This window comes from Sapajus apella, unplaced genomic scaffold (assembly GCF_009761245.1).
Source record: "Sapajus apella isolate SASKATOON/1434 unplaced genomic scaffold, GSC_monkey_1.0 scaffold35, whole genome shotgun sequence".
NCBI lineage: Eukaryota > Metazoa > Chordata > Mammalia > Primates > Cebidae > Sapajus > Sapajus apella.
This window is the reverse complement of record NW_022436975.1, coordinates 4,533,996-4,549,424: the sequence shown is the minus strand read 5'-3', so window position 1 is coordinate 4,549,424 and position 15,429 is coordinate 4,533,996. Positions and strand designations below refer to the sequence as shown.

General features: G+C 42.1%; 1 protein-coding gene across 14 annotated transcripts in view; it reads left to right on the top strand.

Annotated features, from left to right (window-relative positions):
- The window catches only part of LOC116563444 (suppression of tumorigenicity 18 protein), a 309,774-nt gene that overhangs the window by 250,325 nt on the left and 44,020 nt on the right, over positions 1-15,429 (top strand). For all 14 annotated transcript variants that reach the window (XM_032296070.1, XM_032296073.1, XM_032296069.1 and 11 more), the window contains 5 exons: positions 3,438-3,572; positions 5,200-5,290; positions 6,334-6,438; positions 8,813-9,006; positions 11,578-11,789. In XM_032296070.1, coding sequence (XP_032151961.1) covers positions 3,438-3,572; positions 5,200-5,290; positions 6,334-6,438; positions 8,813-9,006; positions 11,578-11,789 — 737 coding nt within the window. The remainder of the gene's footprint in view (positions 1-3,437; positions 3,573-5,199; positions 5,291-6,333; positions 6,439-8,812; positions 9,007-11,577; positions 11,790-15,429) is intronic.

The window sequence follows — 15,429 nt, the reverse complement described above, 5'->3', positions numbered from 1 at the left end:
TTTTGAGAGGCGGATTTTCACTTTTGTTACCTAGGCTAGAGTGCAATGGCATGGTCTCAGCTCACTGAAACCTCTGTCTCCTGGGTCCAAGTGATTCTCCTGCCTCAGCCTCCCGAGGAGCACCTGTAGGTACCTGTCACCACACCCGGCTAATGTTCGTATTTTTAGTAGAGATGGGGTTTCGTCATGTTGGCCAGGCTGGTCTCGAATGTGATCTGCACCCCTCGGCCTCCCAAAGTGCTGGGATTACAGGAGTCATCATCTCTCTGTTTTATCATCTCTGAACTCTGAAGGGCATGCCACAGTTTAATTACCAACCTTTTTTTTCTTTCTAAGTAGCACACAAAATGATGTTTTATTTTACAATTCATGATACCTTACAGGCAACGAAACCTAGTCTTAAGAGAACCTTATTTGAGCTACAGCTGAAAGTATTTGATGATCCTTTGGATATTTTTATAGAGCTTTTAAAACTTCTCTTTTTTTGTTTTCAAAAATTAAGGGTATATAATTCGTGTTTGTAAACATATGGGCTGATTGGAGGCTTGCTGAATTCCTGCTAGGACTAGATGAATCAGCGGTCTATCCTAGTGCCTCAGGCATGGAGGCAGCCTCTGCAAGGCAGGCTAGTCAGCAAAACAGGTGAAGAAGGCAGAGCCCACATTGCAGAGGAATCACAGGCTTAGTCTAGAGAAGGCCTGCAGAGTCCAAACTGAGTATTCCCTTTCCTGTTCCTTGTTCCCAATGTGGGATCCAAAGGCACAAGAAGGGTGTTTTTTTTCTCTCTGACATGCATTCCATGCTCTAAGTCAATGCTCATCCCAGCTGAGAGCCATATTCCCCAAAATACCATCCTAACTCCCCAGACGCCTTGCCCATGCAACTTCGCCGTTAAGGAAAGAATGCAAGAATTTTAAAACCTCATTTTACCGCAGCTTTTAGATGAGTCAGCAATTCTAAAATTAGTGTGGTTAGACTCCTGCTACTAAGCATTTAATGAGATGTAGGTTGCAACGTAAGTAGAGTCGCCATGTCATTGATTGTCCTGCCTATGAAAAGGGGAACACTGTGAATCATTACATGAGTTCCTCAGGTGTGAATGAGGACAGTCCCAGGAAAACCAAGGTGTAACATCACCAGAGTGTAAGGTCACCCTCATTATGCAACATTGTGTAAAGAAAATAGAGGAAGAGCCACGCTTGAGAGTCGCCCTAAGCTCAGGCTCTGCCTTCTTATCATGCAAACAGGTTCTACCCTCCAGAGCATTTCCCTGCATCTTTGTTTTGCCCAGCAGAGGAGGGACTTGCAGACAAAGGGGCACTGGGAACTGTCAGTGAGCCGCACCTGGGCAGGAGCCAGCCTGCCTTATCTCCAGCATCCTCTCCGGCTTCCTGCAGACAGTGTGGCAAGGAGAGGAAGTGCGCGACGCCAGTCCTTTCAAGGTGGTTTAGAAATGTGGCCTTACCTGGGCAAGGTCCAAGAGAGGAAGGACATCAAAATACACATTATGGCTTGTTTCCTTTTTTCTAACTTACCATGCTGTGGCATCAGCCCCTTCAGTTCCTCTAATCAGATTTTAGGAATTTGGACCTAGTGGTGTACAGATTTCACATTCGCTTGAAATTTGGCACTATTCTTAAGATTAAATAAAACATATATCCACAAATCATAGAGCCTCACAAAACTCTTAATTTGTCTCTTACAAAATGCAAAGAGAACAGTGTCGACACCAGCACATTTAGGTCCTGTCTTTCCTTAGCGTAAATGCCCGCTGCTGGTCACAGCCTCATCAACTGGTCATTCCTTGCTCATTTAGGACTTCCCGAATTGTCTCCTGACCTCCCCAACCTGCAGTGCAGGACGACTCAAAGGATCCTTGGCTCTTCCCCTTCTGCTGAATCCATGCCCCATATAATTGCATTACATACAACCTGCTGTGCCCCATCTGCCCAGGAATGTTTATCTTCCAGCAACTGGGGTGCCATGGTATCGCAGAGGGTGCGTCTGCTCTTGCAATCAATACAGCACCCCGGAGATGTCTGCCACATCCCACGACAGCGGCCAGCCCTTGTGCCCCCTTGCACAGGAGCACACGAGGCCCACGTTCCATCGCCAGCATCTTCTTGGGCAGGACCACACTGGCCGTTTTCAGTCTTCACATCCACACATCTAGTGTGCTCATTATACCTGAGGCTTCGTGATGCAGACCCCAATAGCCTCACTTCCTCCCGCATTGCTCCTCTTGGAGGGCTTCTGTTCATCTTCCGGTGCTCTGTCTTCTTCATGCCCCAAGTGCTGCGGGACAGGCTCTCCCCGTGGTTGGGGTTATTCCCACACAAGTTAGAAAGGCAATTTTGGCTCTATGAGTACATCTCTGTTTCAACTTTATCTGCCATCTCGGTCACGAATGTGAACATTTCTGAATAAGGCTTCGTCTGTGTTAGCTCTAAGCTCACCAGCATTCATGTTTGGTCCCCATTTATTGCATATATTTATATAACCCTTTAACTTGTGGCAAAGTGTGTATCAGAAAATCAAACCCCAAGCTCGTCTGCAGCCTCTCCCACCCCAACTCGCAGAAGATGCATCAACAGGTGTCCCTTGCCATGCCTGGCTGCTCCTGTGAGCCACGCCCACACTGGTGTTCCTGGGGGTGCCCCCTGGACCGCTGCTCAGTGGCCCGCAGTCTTTGCATTTCTATTTTCTGTAAGTCTCCCGCAAGAACATTTCCCTTCCAAGTCTTCCTGCTGCCTCAGTTTTCGGATTCTGCATTTAGAGTGAGATCAGCAGGTTCTTGCCCGCACTCCCTGCACACTGATCCTAAGTGGCAGCCTGTGGGGGTGTTGGAATCTCGAGACCATGCATCACTAGCACTGGACAGGCAGGACCCCAGCCAGTGTCCTTGCCCTGTCCTAACTCCGCCAGCTGCTTTGCAGGGAGCAGGCTCTGCTCTCTACCCCCAAGCCCAGGGACCTGCAGGGCCAAGGCTGGATGGGTCTTTCTCAGATACGGTGGTTTCTTAGTTTTTGTCATTTTGAATCTGGCTCTTTCTAGACTTTCAGTAAGAAGTGGTTTTGTTTGAATAAATTCTTTCTCACTTTTTTTTTTCTTTTTGGGAGCCTGTTCACCCCCTGGCACAGGGTTGATTTTTCATAATGAGGCTCTAACTACAATATGTGACATGACAACGTAAAACCATCTCTGTATTTTAACACTCCCTTGCCCTGTGTTAGCCTTTGCTTAGGAAACCAAGAAAATTGAAAACATGTTTTCTGTTTCCACAGGTCTTAGTTGAGGGTCTTATTCAAGGCAATGTGAGAAGAATGTTTATGACAGTAAAACTGAATAAAGTGAGAATGTCACCCTGCAAGGCCATTCTATTGAATGGGAAGGGAACTAAGAAACCAAATGCATTTCTCAATTTAATTTCTCCATAGATTCGCTGAGGCCTGAAAAGAGGGAGACCAAGTGCCCGATCCCTGGGTGCGATGGCACAGGACATGTGACAGGGCTCTACCCCCACCACCGCAGCCTTTCGGGGTGCCCCCACAAAGTGCGGGTTCCCCTGGAAAGTAAGTATCACTTGTCCCTCAAAGAATCAGGCTCCTTCTTATACATGCCAGATCATCACGACGTTATCGTCTTCCTCTTCCACTTTGGAATTAAGAATGGAAACATAAAGTTTTTTGATCTGTGTGAAGCCAATTCCATCTAGCTATGGGTTTTTAAATATAGTGTATTTATAGAAAATTCAAGGCCCAAGAAAACCAACAGATCAAGAGACAATGGCCATAGGAAAGACAGCTAGCTCCTCACAGTGCCCAGAAGAAGAGCCAGGCCACTGCACGGAAAGCCACAGAGGAAAGCACCAGGGTGGGTCGGGGGTAGAGGGAGTGGGGACAGTGGGCCAGAGCCTTTTTGGTGGCTTCTGATGGGGCAGGGTAAGCAGCCTTAGGACTGGCCAGTTTGAATGATTTCAGCAGGCTCTGGGGCATAGGGGCTGTCCCTTATTGTATGCTACCTGCCCCTGGAACGATCAGGGAAGAAGAATGGTGCCCCAGAGGGTAAGTGTCCAGCAAAGGAGGTGGTTGGGCTGTGGGTTGCAGATTGGCCGGATTGCATTTTTAAAGTGTGCTTGTGGGAAAGTTGTTTATTCTCTCCAGGAATTGGCTGCCCTGGAGGGGGCAGTCCCTCCAGAGTCAGCAAGGCCCCAGATATTAAATCATCAGAATATAAAAATAAGACGTGGTTATTAAGCTGTGTGACTGCACAGTTGTCTTTCACCTGGAGGCATGGTTTCCTTAAGCTCAGGACCAGTCAGCCTTCGGGCATCACAAGGCAGTCACCATTGTCCTCCTGGTCTCCTCCCGCAGTGGGGACGCCTTCCTTGGCATTGTCTCAGGATATCCTGCAGCAGTAGAGGTCCCTGAGCAGGATCAAGCCTCAGCCCCGTCTCCACCCTCAGCCCCGCTGTGAGCTCTCCACTGGCAGTGAAGCAGAGGGCGGCCACCTTCTGCATGGTACAACATCGACCTGGTCCATCCTCCACTTTGTGAACCTAGTTACTGAGACACCTCTTGGGCCAAAACAAATCACAAAAATGGAAGTGCTCAACATCATTCTTTTCGGGAGCGAGATTTTGCAAGTCACTAGTCTAATCAGCTCAGTGCTGTTCTGCTGGATTAGCAGTCCCTCAGGCTGCTTCTTTGGCTGTTCACCCAACCATCCTTCTCGCCCAGTAACCAAATGGCAGTGGGGTGTGGGGAGTAGGGGGTGGATGGAGAAAGAATCAAAATAATATCACTTAGAAAATAAAGAAGACTATAAACAGAACTTCGAACTGCAGGGAAGAGATGGAAAGAACTGTATGATAAATAGTGTTCTCTGTCCGCTCCCCCAAGGAAAATCACATCTATGTGAAGGGAAGGTTATGAGCTTCTCAGTTTACACCAAATATGAGCAGAATCATCTCATTTAAGTCCAGTGTAACTGTAGCATGAAGTTTAGAGAAATTAAAACTTGATCAAGCTTGCTGGATTTAATTTCTGAAGTTCTTCCATGCTCACTTGTTTTTGTCTGAATATATATAGAGGGAGCATGGTGGATGATGTAACTGAAGTCATCTGAGAGATACATGTGTTAGTGTGCTTTGTACTTATGGTAAAGTTTTCTTTCCTTTATGTGCTGTTTTGTGCTTAGTTCTTGCCATGCATGAAAATGTGCTCAAGTGTCCCACGCCGGGATGCACAGGAAGGGGTCATGTGAACAGCAACCGTAACACCCACAGGAGGTAATTCTCATCAGACGCTAATCATTTTACATTTAAAAACGTGGGGGAACCGTTCCACCAATAAAATAATGGGTTAGCGATGTGTGATGAAAATTGCTGCATCGTGTCCAACATGTGACACTTGAAACAGAGAAGAAATATTCTCAGCACATGCGTTGTCAGAAAGAAAGGACCTCATCATTTCCTTTCTTAGAAAGTTGGGTATTAGCAGCCAGTTATGATAATGAAAAAATATTTTATTTGAAGGTGCTGGGGTTACATATTCATATAATCATACGAATAGAATGTGCTGTCTTTTGCACCAGAACCTCGTCATTGCTGTTTTGACATTGAAAAGAGTTGCTTCTGGGTTATCCTGGATTCCATCCAATAGACATTAAAAAGGTACCAACAGGGCTTCAATAGTTGTGACTGTAAACCAGGTGGAGGGTACACATCATTTCATTGAAATTGCAACTAGCATAAAACACACATATGTGCATTTACATGCAAATGTATTATGTATATATAAATATTTGGGGTGAAAATGCTAATTGTTTGATATTCACATTTTATATTACAAGTAGATTATGTGGTGATGAGGTGCCATTTGACTTATAAGCACTATGCCAGAAAACTTCATATTCCGCACTTAGAATTTCAACTAAGATAAAGAACTGAGTTTCTAAAATTTTTCTAAAGATGCTAAGGTAAGTCAAGGACTTACCATGCTGACTTCTAGAGTCGGACACATTGCAATCGGAATGAACACATTCACTTAGAATAATAAGAAGTTTCCAAATGCTTGCGTTATTTATCCCTTACATCATGTTTTTGTTTAAAAGTGAGTTTGTTACCTTTCACCTCTGAGATGGGGATGGGAGCAAGTATTGACACTGTAGTTTGCAAAACCCTTTGGGATCTTTCAGTGCGTGCGTGGTGCTAAGTGAACTATTAATATGACTTAACATTTAGTGCGTGCCAAGTGTGCTGTGAGGCACGTGCCAAAACAAATCGTATTATCATTTTAACTCAAGTCCTCCCGTGTTTCCTTTTTTAAACAGTCTTTCTGGTTGTCCAATTGCTGCAGCTGAAAAATTGGCAATGTCCCAGGATAAAAATCAGCTTGATTCTCCCCAAACTGGGCAGTGTCCTGACCAGGCCCACAGGTACGAACTCCCCACAATGTCCTCGGTGCTCTCTTCCTCCTGGCTCCTGCATGGCAGGGCCTCTGGTCCTTCGTGTGTCGCTTCCCTGTGGCTCAGCCTGACACTCAGCCCTACCTAGTAGACCTGGGTGTACAGCCCGGCCCACTAGGCCAGGGGCTGGTCTCGTTAATGACATCGTCGCTGAAATGAACTACTAAGCCCTCCAGAAGTTTAACTTGAAAATCATCTCTTTGCAAAGGTAACATATTGGAGGTGAATCTAAAAGAATTAATACACGATGGCATATATGAATCAGAATTATGGGTTACTAAGTACACCCACAAGTCAGATGAGCAAGCTTTATGACTGACTTCACCTTTCTGCCTGGAGAAAATGCCATCCAACGTCACTCCTACCTTCCTGAAATATGTGATGCTATGTATTCATTCTTCAGTTCCACAAACACATATAATGTCTTTAAAACAAAAATTCATTCCATGATTGACGGCTATTAATAGAATCTCTTCTAGTGGTCCTGGTAGCTCCCAGGCTCTTTGTGCTGTCTAGAAATTTGGAAGATCTTATATCTAAATACTAAAATATATATGATGATATTTAGTGTGAAGTTATATGTTCATTACCATAAGATCATTTTTGTAGGGAAGATGATTTCAGGGTTAAGCTAGATGATAGATAACTATTGTTACTGAGTCATTGAAGTACAAAACTAGTTATTAGACATTTCCATATTTTCAAGATACAACTTTCCTTAATATTTTGCTTCTATAGATTTGATTAAAAGAGTCAAAATTGGCATTGAAATCACATGCATGAAGAACATATGTCAAGTGAAAATTATGAATTACTGAATAAGTAGCAATGAAAAATCTTAAAGGAGGATTCTTGGTTGGTATGACTGTATTCTCTAGTTTTTCCCCAAATAAGTTAGTTAGCAAAAATAGAAAGAACATTGCATTTCATTTTGCTCATTTCTTAAAAGTTTAAAATTGTTTTATATTAGAATATATATGCAGCTTTAGGGCTATCAACCAAGTTATATAGACAATAATAAGATCAATTCGTTGCTCAGATATGTTTATACAGCAGATAAAAAGATTTTTTCAAATCTAATCCAAAACACCTCATTGAAAACTTCGACATTCTAACGAGTTTAACACTTTTTGGTGGAAAAAAGAGAAAAAAATATATTTTAATATTGCTAAATATTGAATGGTATATTCATTTATGTTCTCTCACCATTAGACCACAGCAGAAAATCATTTGTGCTTTATGTGACTGGAATCAGTGCTATACAAATCGGATGCCTTTGTTTAATCCAAGTACAATTCTAAAAGAATATTTAATTCAGACTTAGCTTAGATTGTGATAATCATGTTGCAAATATGATAGCTATTATAATACAGTAATTTTGAGTCATATGAAATGATGACAATTCAATCGATAAAATACTGAATATTTGAAGTATTACTTAAATCAGCGAAAACATTCTGACTGAAGGCAGGGGAAAAAGGTGAACGGCCCAGAAAGACTCTCAACTCAGGAATCAGATCTCGGGTCTCTGCCTGCCCCTCTTAGGCATCATATTTCTGCCAGCTCTGCAGGACTGAGCAGAGCCTAGCATCACTTCTTCTGAACGGAATATAATGACATTTCCTCTCTGGTCACAGTTGTGACTATTCATTGCCAACCTTATGAACAATTCTAACAAGCAGAGCATGCACACCTTGTCAGTGCCTTAACCAGTATTTACTGATGGTGACATAGTTTTTTGTTTTTTTTGTTTCTTGAGATGAAATCTTGCTCTGTCTCCCAGGCCAGAGTGCAGTGGCATGATCTTGGCCCACTGCAACCTCTGCCTCCTGGGTTCAAGTGATTCTCCTGCCTCAGCCTCCTGAGCAGCTGGGATTACAGCAGTGTGCCACCACCCCTGGCTAATATTTGTATCTTTAGTAGACATGGGGGTTTCACCATATTGGCCAGGCTGGTCTCGAATTCCTGAGTTCAGATGATCCACCCACCTTGGCCATCCAAAGTGCTGGGATTACAGGCATGAGCCACTGCACCCACCCGACGTGGCTTTCCTTTAAGAACTTTAAGAACTCAAAATGCTAGCAAGCATCAAATATTTTCTCATGACTTCTTCATAAGATGAATGGAGCATCATCGTAGCCATACAGAGCCCAGCACATCTTTCCATCTCTCACTGTGGGTCCGGAGCACGCTGCTCTCTCCTGCCATGACCCTGTCTCTCTTACTGTTCAGTGTCTCTGTGGGTACCTTCGGGGGTGATGCATGTATCTACTGTAAATTGACATAACGTGCCCACCAATAGTTTTATTGCATTTCTTTTGTACTACTTCGCCCTGCCCTCCAGGACAAGCGTGGTGAAACAAATTGAATTCAATTTCCCGTCACAAGCCGTCGCTTCTTCCAGAGCCACAGTGTCAAAAGAACAGGAAAAGTTTGGAAAAGTACCATTTGATTATGCCAGTTTTGATGCCCAAGTTTTTGGTAAACGCCCTCTCATACAAACAGGGCTAGGACGAAAAACACCACCATTTCCTGAATGTAAGCTTTGCGTTCTAATACTCATTTTCCCAAAATGTTTCTTGTGTATGGGTGTATGTGTGTGTCGGGGCCGGGGGATATAATTAAATATATGACATACTATACACAGCTGGCGGGAGAGTGAAATACAATAAGGAAAACGATAAGAAGTTGATGTTACTGATTTTATACTGAAAGTTACACATAACATAGTGAACAGTTAATGAATTAATTATTCTACAAATATGATGCTATTGTTGAATCTAAGTACCATAATTCTAAAGAAATATTTAATTCATAGTTAGCTGGAGTTTGGATTGCTATATTGAAAAACGTGATGACCGTTGTAATGTAGTAATATTTATTTCTATTGAAATTACGGAAATCTGGATGGGTGCAGTGGCTCATGCCTGTAATCCCAGGACTTTGGGAGGCTGAAGAGAGTGGACCATGAGGTCAGGAATTCCAGATCAGCCTGGCCAACGTAGTAAAACCCCATCTCTATTAAAAATACAAAAAATTAGCCAAGCATTGTGGCGGGTGCCTGTAATCCCAGCTACTCGAGAGCCTGAGGCAGGAGAATTGCTTGAACCCGGGAGGCGGGCGTTGCAGTGAGTGGTAATCGTGCCATTGCACTCCAGCCTGCGCAACAATGCGAGACTCTGTCTCAAAAAAAAAAAAAAGAAAAAAAAGAAAAAAGAAATTATGGAACTTTGATAAGTAAAATGTTGAAATGCTGTTTAAAAAATTACTTAAATTAGCAAAAGCATTCAAACTCAAGGTGAAAGGGAAGGTAAAAAGTCTAAGAAACAATTCTAGAGTCAGGATTTTACTATAATAGAATAAACTGTGTGGCTGTGGAAATGTTTACTTCCAAACTGAAGCATTAATATAGAAACACTTAAAATGCATTAATATTCTTTAATGCTAACACATCCATATAGAAGACCATAACTTGAGTATGGTATAATATATAAAACCTGGTGGTTTTTCCTCTTACATATTTCTTCAAGTTGTTTGGAGTCCTCAAACATTCTAATGAAAAGGTGTGAAAGTAAATAATGCGAACCAATAGAGGCCGTGATTTCTTCATATGGTCACTTAACTTCCCTAAAGAAAGGAGCTAAATAATGTGCACATTGAGTTCTCCTACACCACGAATGTTTTACAGCATTCTGCATAGCCATAGAATCCCTTTGAGCTTACACCAGGTTACCGAAACTGAGTGCTCTTAAGAGCACACAATGTTTAGCTCATTGTGTGATGTTGATGAACTCTTTCAGAGAAGTAGAATTCCATGTCAAACCCAGTAGTAAACAGACTTGAAAGGAATTCACCTATCAGGGAGAGGTACATTACACCCTAAAAGATATTTTGCCTAATCTTACCAAAAATAGGTTCTAACCAACATAAATAACCACGAACAACCTGTTAGATTTAGGGGAAAAGTTATACACATACAGTTTTATATCTATCTATCCATGCAATTTTGTGTGTGCCTATATAGATATACAATTTTATTATATATGCACACAATATGCACACATACATATATGTTTAATTCCAGTGAAGCCGGTTAACAAGAGCACTCAGTGTACTCATATAGTATGGATATTGATTTTTAAAAGTGCAAAACATTCAGTGACATTTTTATATTCTTGTGATTATAGAAATATAACATTTGCCAGTGTTTTAAATTTTGTTTTATGAAAAGAGTCAAATATTTAAAATAAAAAATATTTAACGTAAAATAAAAAGCTAAATGCTTTTATATGAGTTCACATTAAATCTTAAGTGTTTCTCCTGTAACCTTGAGTGATGTTTACAAATATTTAAGAATGAAGAGAAATTGTTTAATTCTGTTTCTCCATAATGCCTTGGTACCTACGACAGAAGCATAAAATGGAAACTCAGCCTTGATAACTAAATTGCCTTTCTGTTCACCTTGAGAACATTTCCTCCCTGCCCTTTGTTTATCTCTCTCCCTGAATATGCAAAATGCCAGCTCATTAAAGACTCCACCATCTATTTAGTTCCATCTAGTTGAATGAAGAACAACTTCTACTGGTTAAAGGACAAAACAAGCCTGAATATCAAATAATAAAAATACAATTCCATGTCTAAGTAGAAGTTGTTACTGTGAAAACAAACATTGAAAGGATACTTTTTTTTTTTTCCGCCACTGGAATCACTGGTCCTTCCATACACGCAGTTTTCCAATGGGCATGCCTTAAACTCTCTGTAATCCCTGGTGGATTTTGCTAGTGTGTTTTTTATCTACAATTTTTGCCACAAATGTTGCCAGTGCACCTGCCCCATAACGTTAGTTATGGAGTTTTTGTCATAAGAAGTTTAAATACGAAAAGTATTAAGAGAATAGGCATTCTGTCCCAGCAATTACATCATTTGTTCTATGAATCTCTGTGAAAACCAGTCTGGACAACCTTGATTTAATGTACCCATGGATAATGGATCATGTTTTAATTTATTCTTCACATATTTCAATGCAAGAAGTTATAGCTTTAAAAAACAAATCTATTTAATGACTGAAACCACGTACATGCAATTGCTAATCAAATCTCTCTTCAACAGCGAAGCATTTTTCAAATCCAGTGAAATTTCCTAATCGACTGCCTAGTGCAGGCGCCCACACCCAGAGCCCTAGCCGTGCCAACTCTTATAGCTACGGTCAATGTAGTGAAGACACCCACATAGCAGCAGCTGCTGCCATCCTGAACCTTTCCACCCGCTGCAGGGAAGCCACAGACATCCTCTCCAACAAGCCACAGAGTCTGCATGCCAAGGTAGGCCAGTCCAAGAGCCCAGAGGGTGGGCCAGCGACTGAACCGTGAGAATAAACTGCCTTTCATGTTTCTAACCACATTCACTACCACTCCGCTCCGCCACCTCTGAAGCGATCTCCTCCCTGTCTCAGGAAGAGACTCAGAGAAACGCAGGCAGGGATGAGCTTGGTGGGGTCAAAGAAGGATGAAAGCGTGCACATCTTGCTCTGTGGCTCTTCTTGAAGTTAGGGTACCAAAGTTGGGGAGAAGTGAGTTACAGAGAGGGGTTGGGGAGAATTTACACATTTCAAAGCTATTTTTGCTATGGGGAGTTTGGCACACAAGAAAAGAGGATTGCTATTAAAATAAATCTCAACAATGGAAGCCTTTCAGTGTCTGCAAATCAAAGATGGTAAGAAATGTGTGATTAAATGGTGGCTTGTAAAACATTTGCAGAATTGACCCATGAAATTTTATCATTGCACATGTTACTGTTGTATAACATAAGATAGCCTAAGTTGCTATAGTATTCTCCAAGGACACATACTATAACCTGAATACATTAAATCAACAGGAGATGATTCAGGGAAGGTTGAGAATTCAGGGCATTCAAATACAAAATCACATTCTGTGAAGTTTTAAAAACATCACCTTTCTGAAGCCCATGAAATTAATCACATTTCTCCAATACCCTCTCCTTTCCTTCCCAACTGACAATGAGAAGTGATTTGATGAAAAAAAAAAAAACACACACACACACAAAGCTCCTCCATGCCCTTTGACAGCGAAGGGCTTCTGATGCCACAGTCACAGCGATCCACAGAGCTTGTAAGAGCGGCTCAGCCGTTTGCTCCTGCTGTCAGTTGGAGCAGGAACTCCGATTTACAGAAAAAGCTTCAGTTCAAAGAAATGATTTCCCTACCTAGAAGGCTGAAGCCGCTGAAATAAGTTTCCAGAATTATTTGAGAAGAAGTGTTAGCTTGCTTTATGTGGAAGATTTCTGAGTTAAATGCTAACCCTGAAACTCGCGTGCTTGAAGACCATAGTTCTTCTTTTCCCCTTTAAGTGTGCGGATCCCCGGCATGGTCAGCTGCTGCCTGAGCTGTGCCAGGCCTTCAGGAGAGCAGGTAACACGGTGCCACCGAGCATTTGACAGAAGAATCGAAATTAGCTTCTGGACAAAGCTGAGCCAAGTAAGCCCCAGGAAGAGTTGGTGGCCAAAAATCGCTCAGAAACCATTTTTAAACAAATGAGGTTCTTAAACAAAGAGAAACACATCCCCTAAAACTGAAAAACATATACATATGTATACCAGGCCATCCAAATTCAAAAGATTCCTAGTCACAAATTATTTACCTAGGTGATTTAGGGACTTTTTAAATGCAACTTTATTTTGAAATTTATTTTTATAATCTGAATAAATTCCTCCTTTTAAGAGGTATGTATTCTAATAATCCTCTACTTGGAGAAACACTAAAATAGCTTCCTTCTTAGTCCCTTATGATTTGGTTGTTAAGGCTGGCCTATGAGAATATAGGTACCAATGTTATAATTATTGATGTTACTGAAATTACTTGGGGAAGTGGTTCTAGAATGGATGCTGTCCATCTGCACCTGGAGATGTGTTCCTGGTCCTCAGAATTCTGCCTCTCACCTTTAGATTCTCCATGTTCTATGACGCTGACACCAAGCAATGTATCAAACAAAGATGGCTAAAATTACAGGGCTTTTTCCTTTTTTTATATATGTTCTTCTCTTTTAAAAACGTTATTTCTGGTTAGAAAAGCAATTGTTAAATGGACACGTTTCAAATAGTCAATTTCCAGTGTGTGTTGTCGGACTCCTGGCGGGAGCTCTCTGTGCCAGGCTGCTCCACAGAGCTCATCCTGCGTGCCCAGGTGACAGGAGCACACCGCATGCCTCAGCCTTGCAGTGCCAACCAAGTCTTAACCGCAGAAGCCAAACAATTGATGTGGTGACGAGGCTGGAAGAGACAGAGAGCACACAGATTGACTTCCCAAAGGAGTTTGTTACGCTGGGAGTTCTAAAAACCATTTTCCCATGAAAATTGCCTCCTTTGCATAGTCGTTGCTAAAATGGGATAAATATGGCACCCTAGATTGTCACTTTGTGCAGAATCGTTCTGCCAGTGCATGCACAAGCACACACGCACACACACGCATGTGCACACATTTGCACACAACTGTAACAATTCCTAGAATTCTGTCCTGGTAATCTTATTTTTGTAAGGTTGAAGAGAATCTCGTATATTCCTGAATTAACAAAAGATATTTATTTTAGTGAAAGTGAGAGAAGGCCAAGGTAATTCACCCTGGAACGGAGCCTCCGATGAAACTATGCCTGATTGTGGGCCTTTTCTGTTCAGTGCTGCCTTTTATTTAATGTAGGATTAAGCAGAGACAGACTTTGCCTCCACATTGAATACTAGCCCGATTCTCTCTTCACTACGATTTGATTCTTCCTTTACGGCAGGCTATTAGTATGCTTATTTCTCATAGCTGACATGTATCGATCTCTTGAGTTTCACGTGTAGAAATAAGGGTCTTGAGATGTACAGCTTCTTCTTACTCTAGACTTTCACAGCTGAGCACTTTGGATGTATTAGCGAGACATCCTGGGAGATGGACTCACAGCTGAACCAACCGAAGGCCTCTAAGTGCTAGACGGCTCCAGCCACAAGTTAGGGTCAGTCACAGACTCTGCCCTTGAGGAGAAAGGACAAACAAAGCAGAGGAAAGGAGTGACCCTCTGGGAGCTGTCCCTGCCTTGCATGGCTCTCGGTAGAAAGCTACGCTTGAAGAGGTGAGCTTCCTTTCATCCAGGGCACACATGGTGGCTTTGCAGTGAATTTGACCAGAACTTGGGTAAGGGCTGATTTCCCACTTCCCCCCCTGCTTCCATCCAGTTCTTTCTTTTACACAATGAGCATCTCTCATTTGCATAAAGCACTCCATAGGAGTATGAATTACAGACTTTACTGTCATCCATGGGTACCACCTTTATGACATCAAGCCAAACAGCACTAACTCTGAAATTGCCTTCATACCCACATGTTGGGGCTAATACAGATTAACTGGCTGTATGTACTCTCACAACGGACTCCAAGCTTAATGGGCAATCTGAATTGGTGCTTTGTAAAATCGCTACTCTTACAGAAGATCATAGGAGCAGAGGTTGTTTTTAGAGGGGCAAAAAAAAAACCTTTGATTTCCTACACACTCTAAAAATTATATGGACATCCCAAAAATTCTCCTTCTTCCAAAGTCCCATGGCCCCCAACACTGGAACATGTCACTGATCCACCCCTCCCCAACACAGAAGGCTCATGCTGCTGTTCACACGGTCATCCGTTCACTCAACCAGCATCCCTCAAGTGCAGGCTTCCATCATGCCCCAGCCTGAATGTACCAGTGCCCAAACTAGAGCCCAGTATGTCCCAAAGGCAGATAATTTTCAAAGGAATTACTTGTTTGTTATGATACAATCCAGTATGTATATAATATATTTGTACCACCAACACTGCTTACATGTTTTAAGTATCTCTTTAAGGAATTAAGTCAGGAGAAAACAATTAGCACTATCAATGCTTAGTGGATGACATAATGGTTAAAGTAATTTCATCTCAATTATTAGTTTTAAT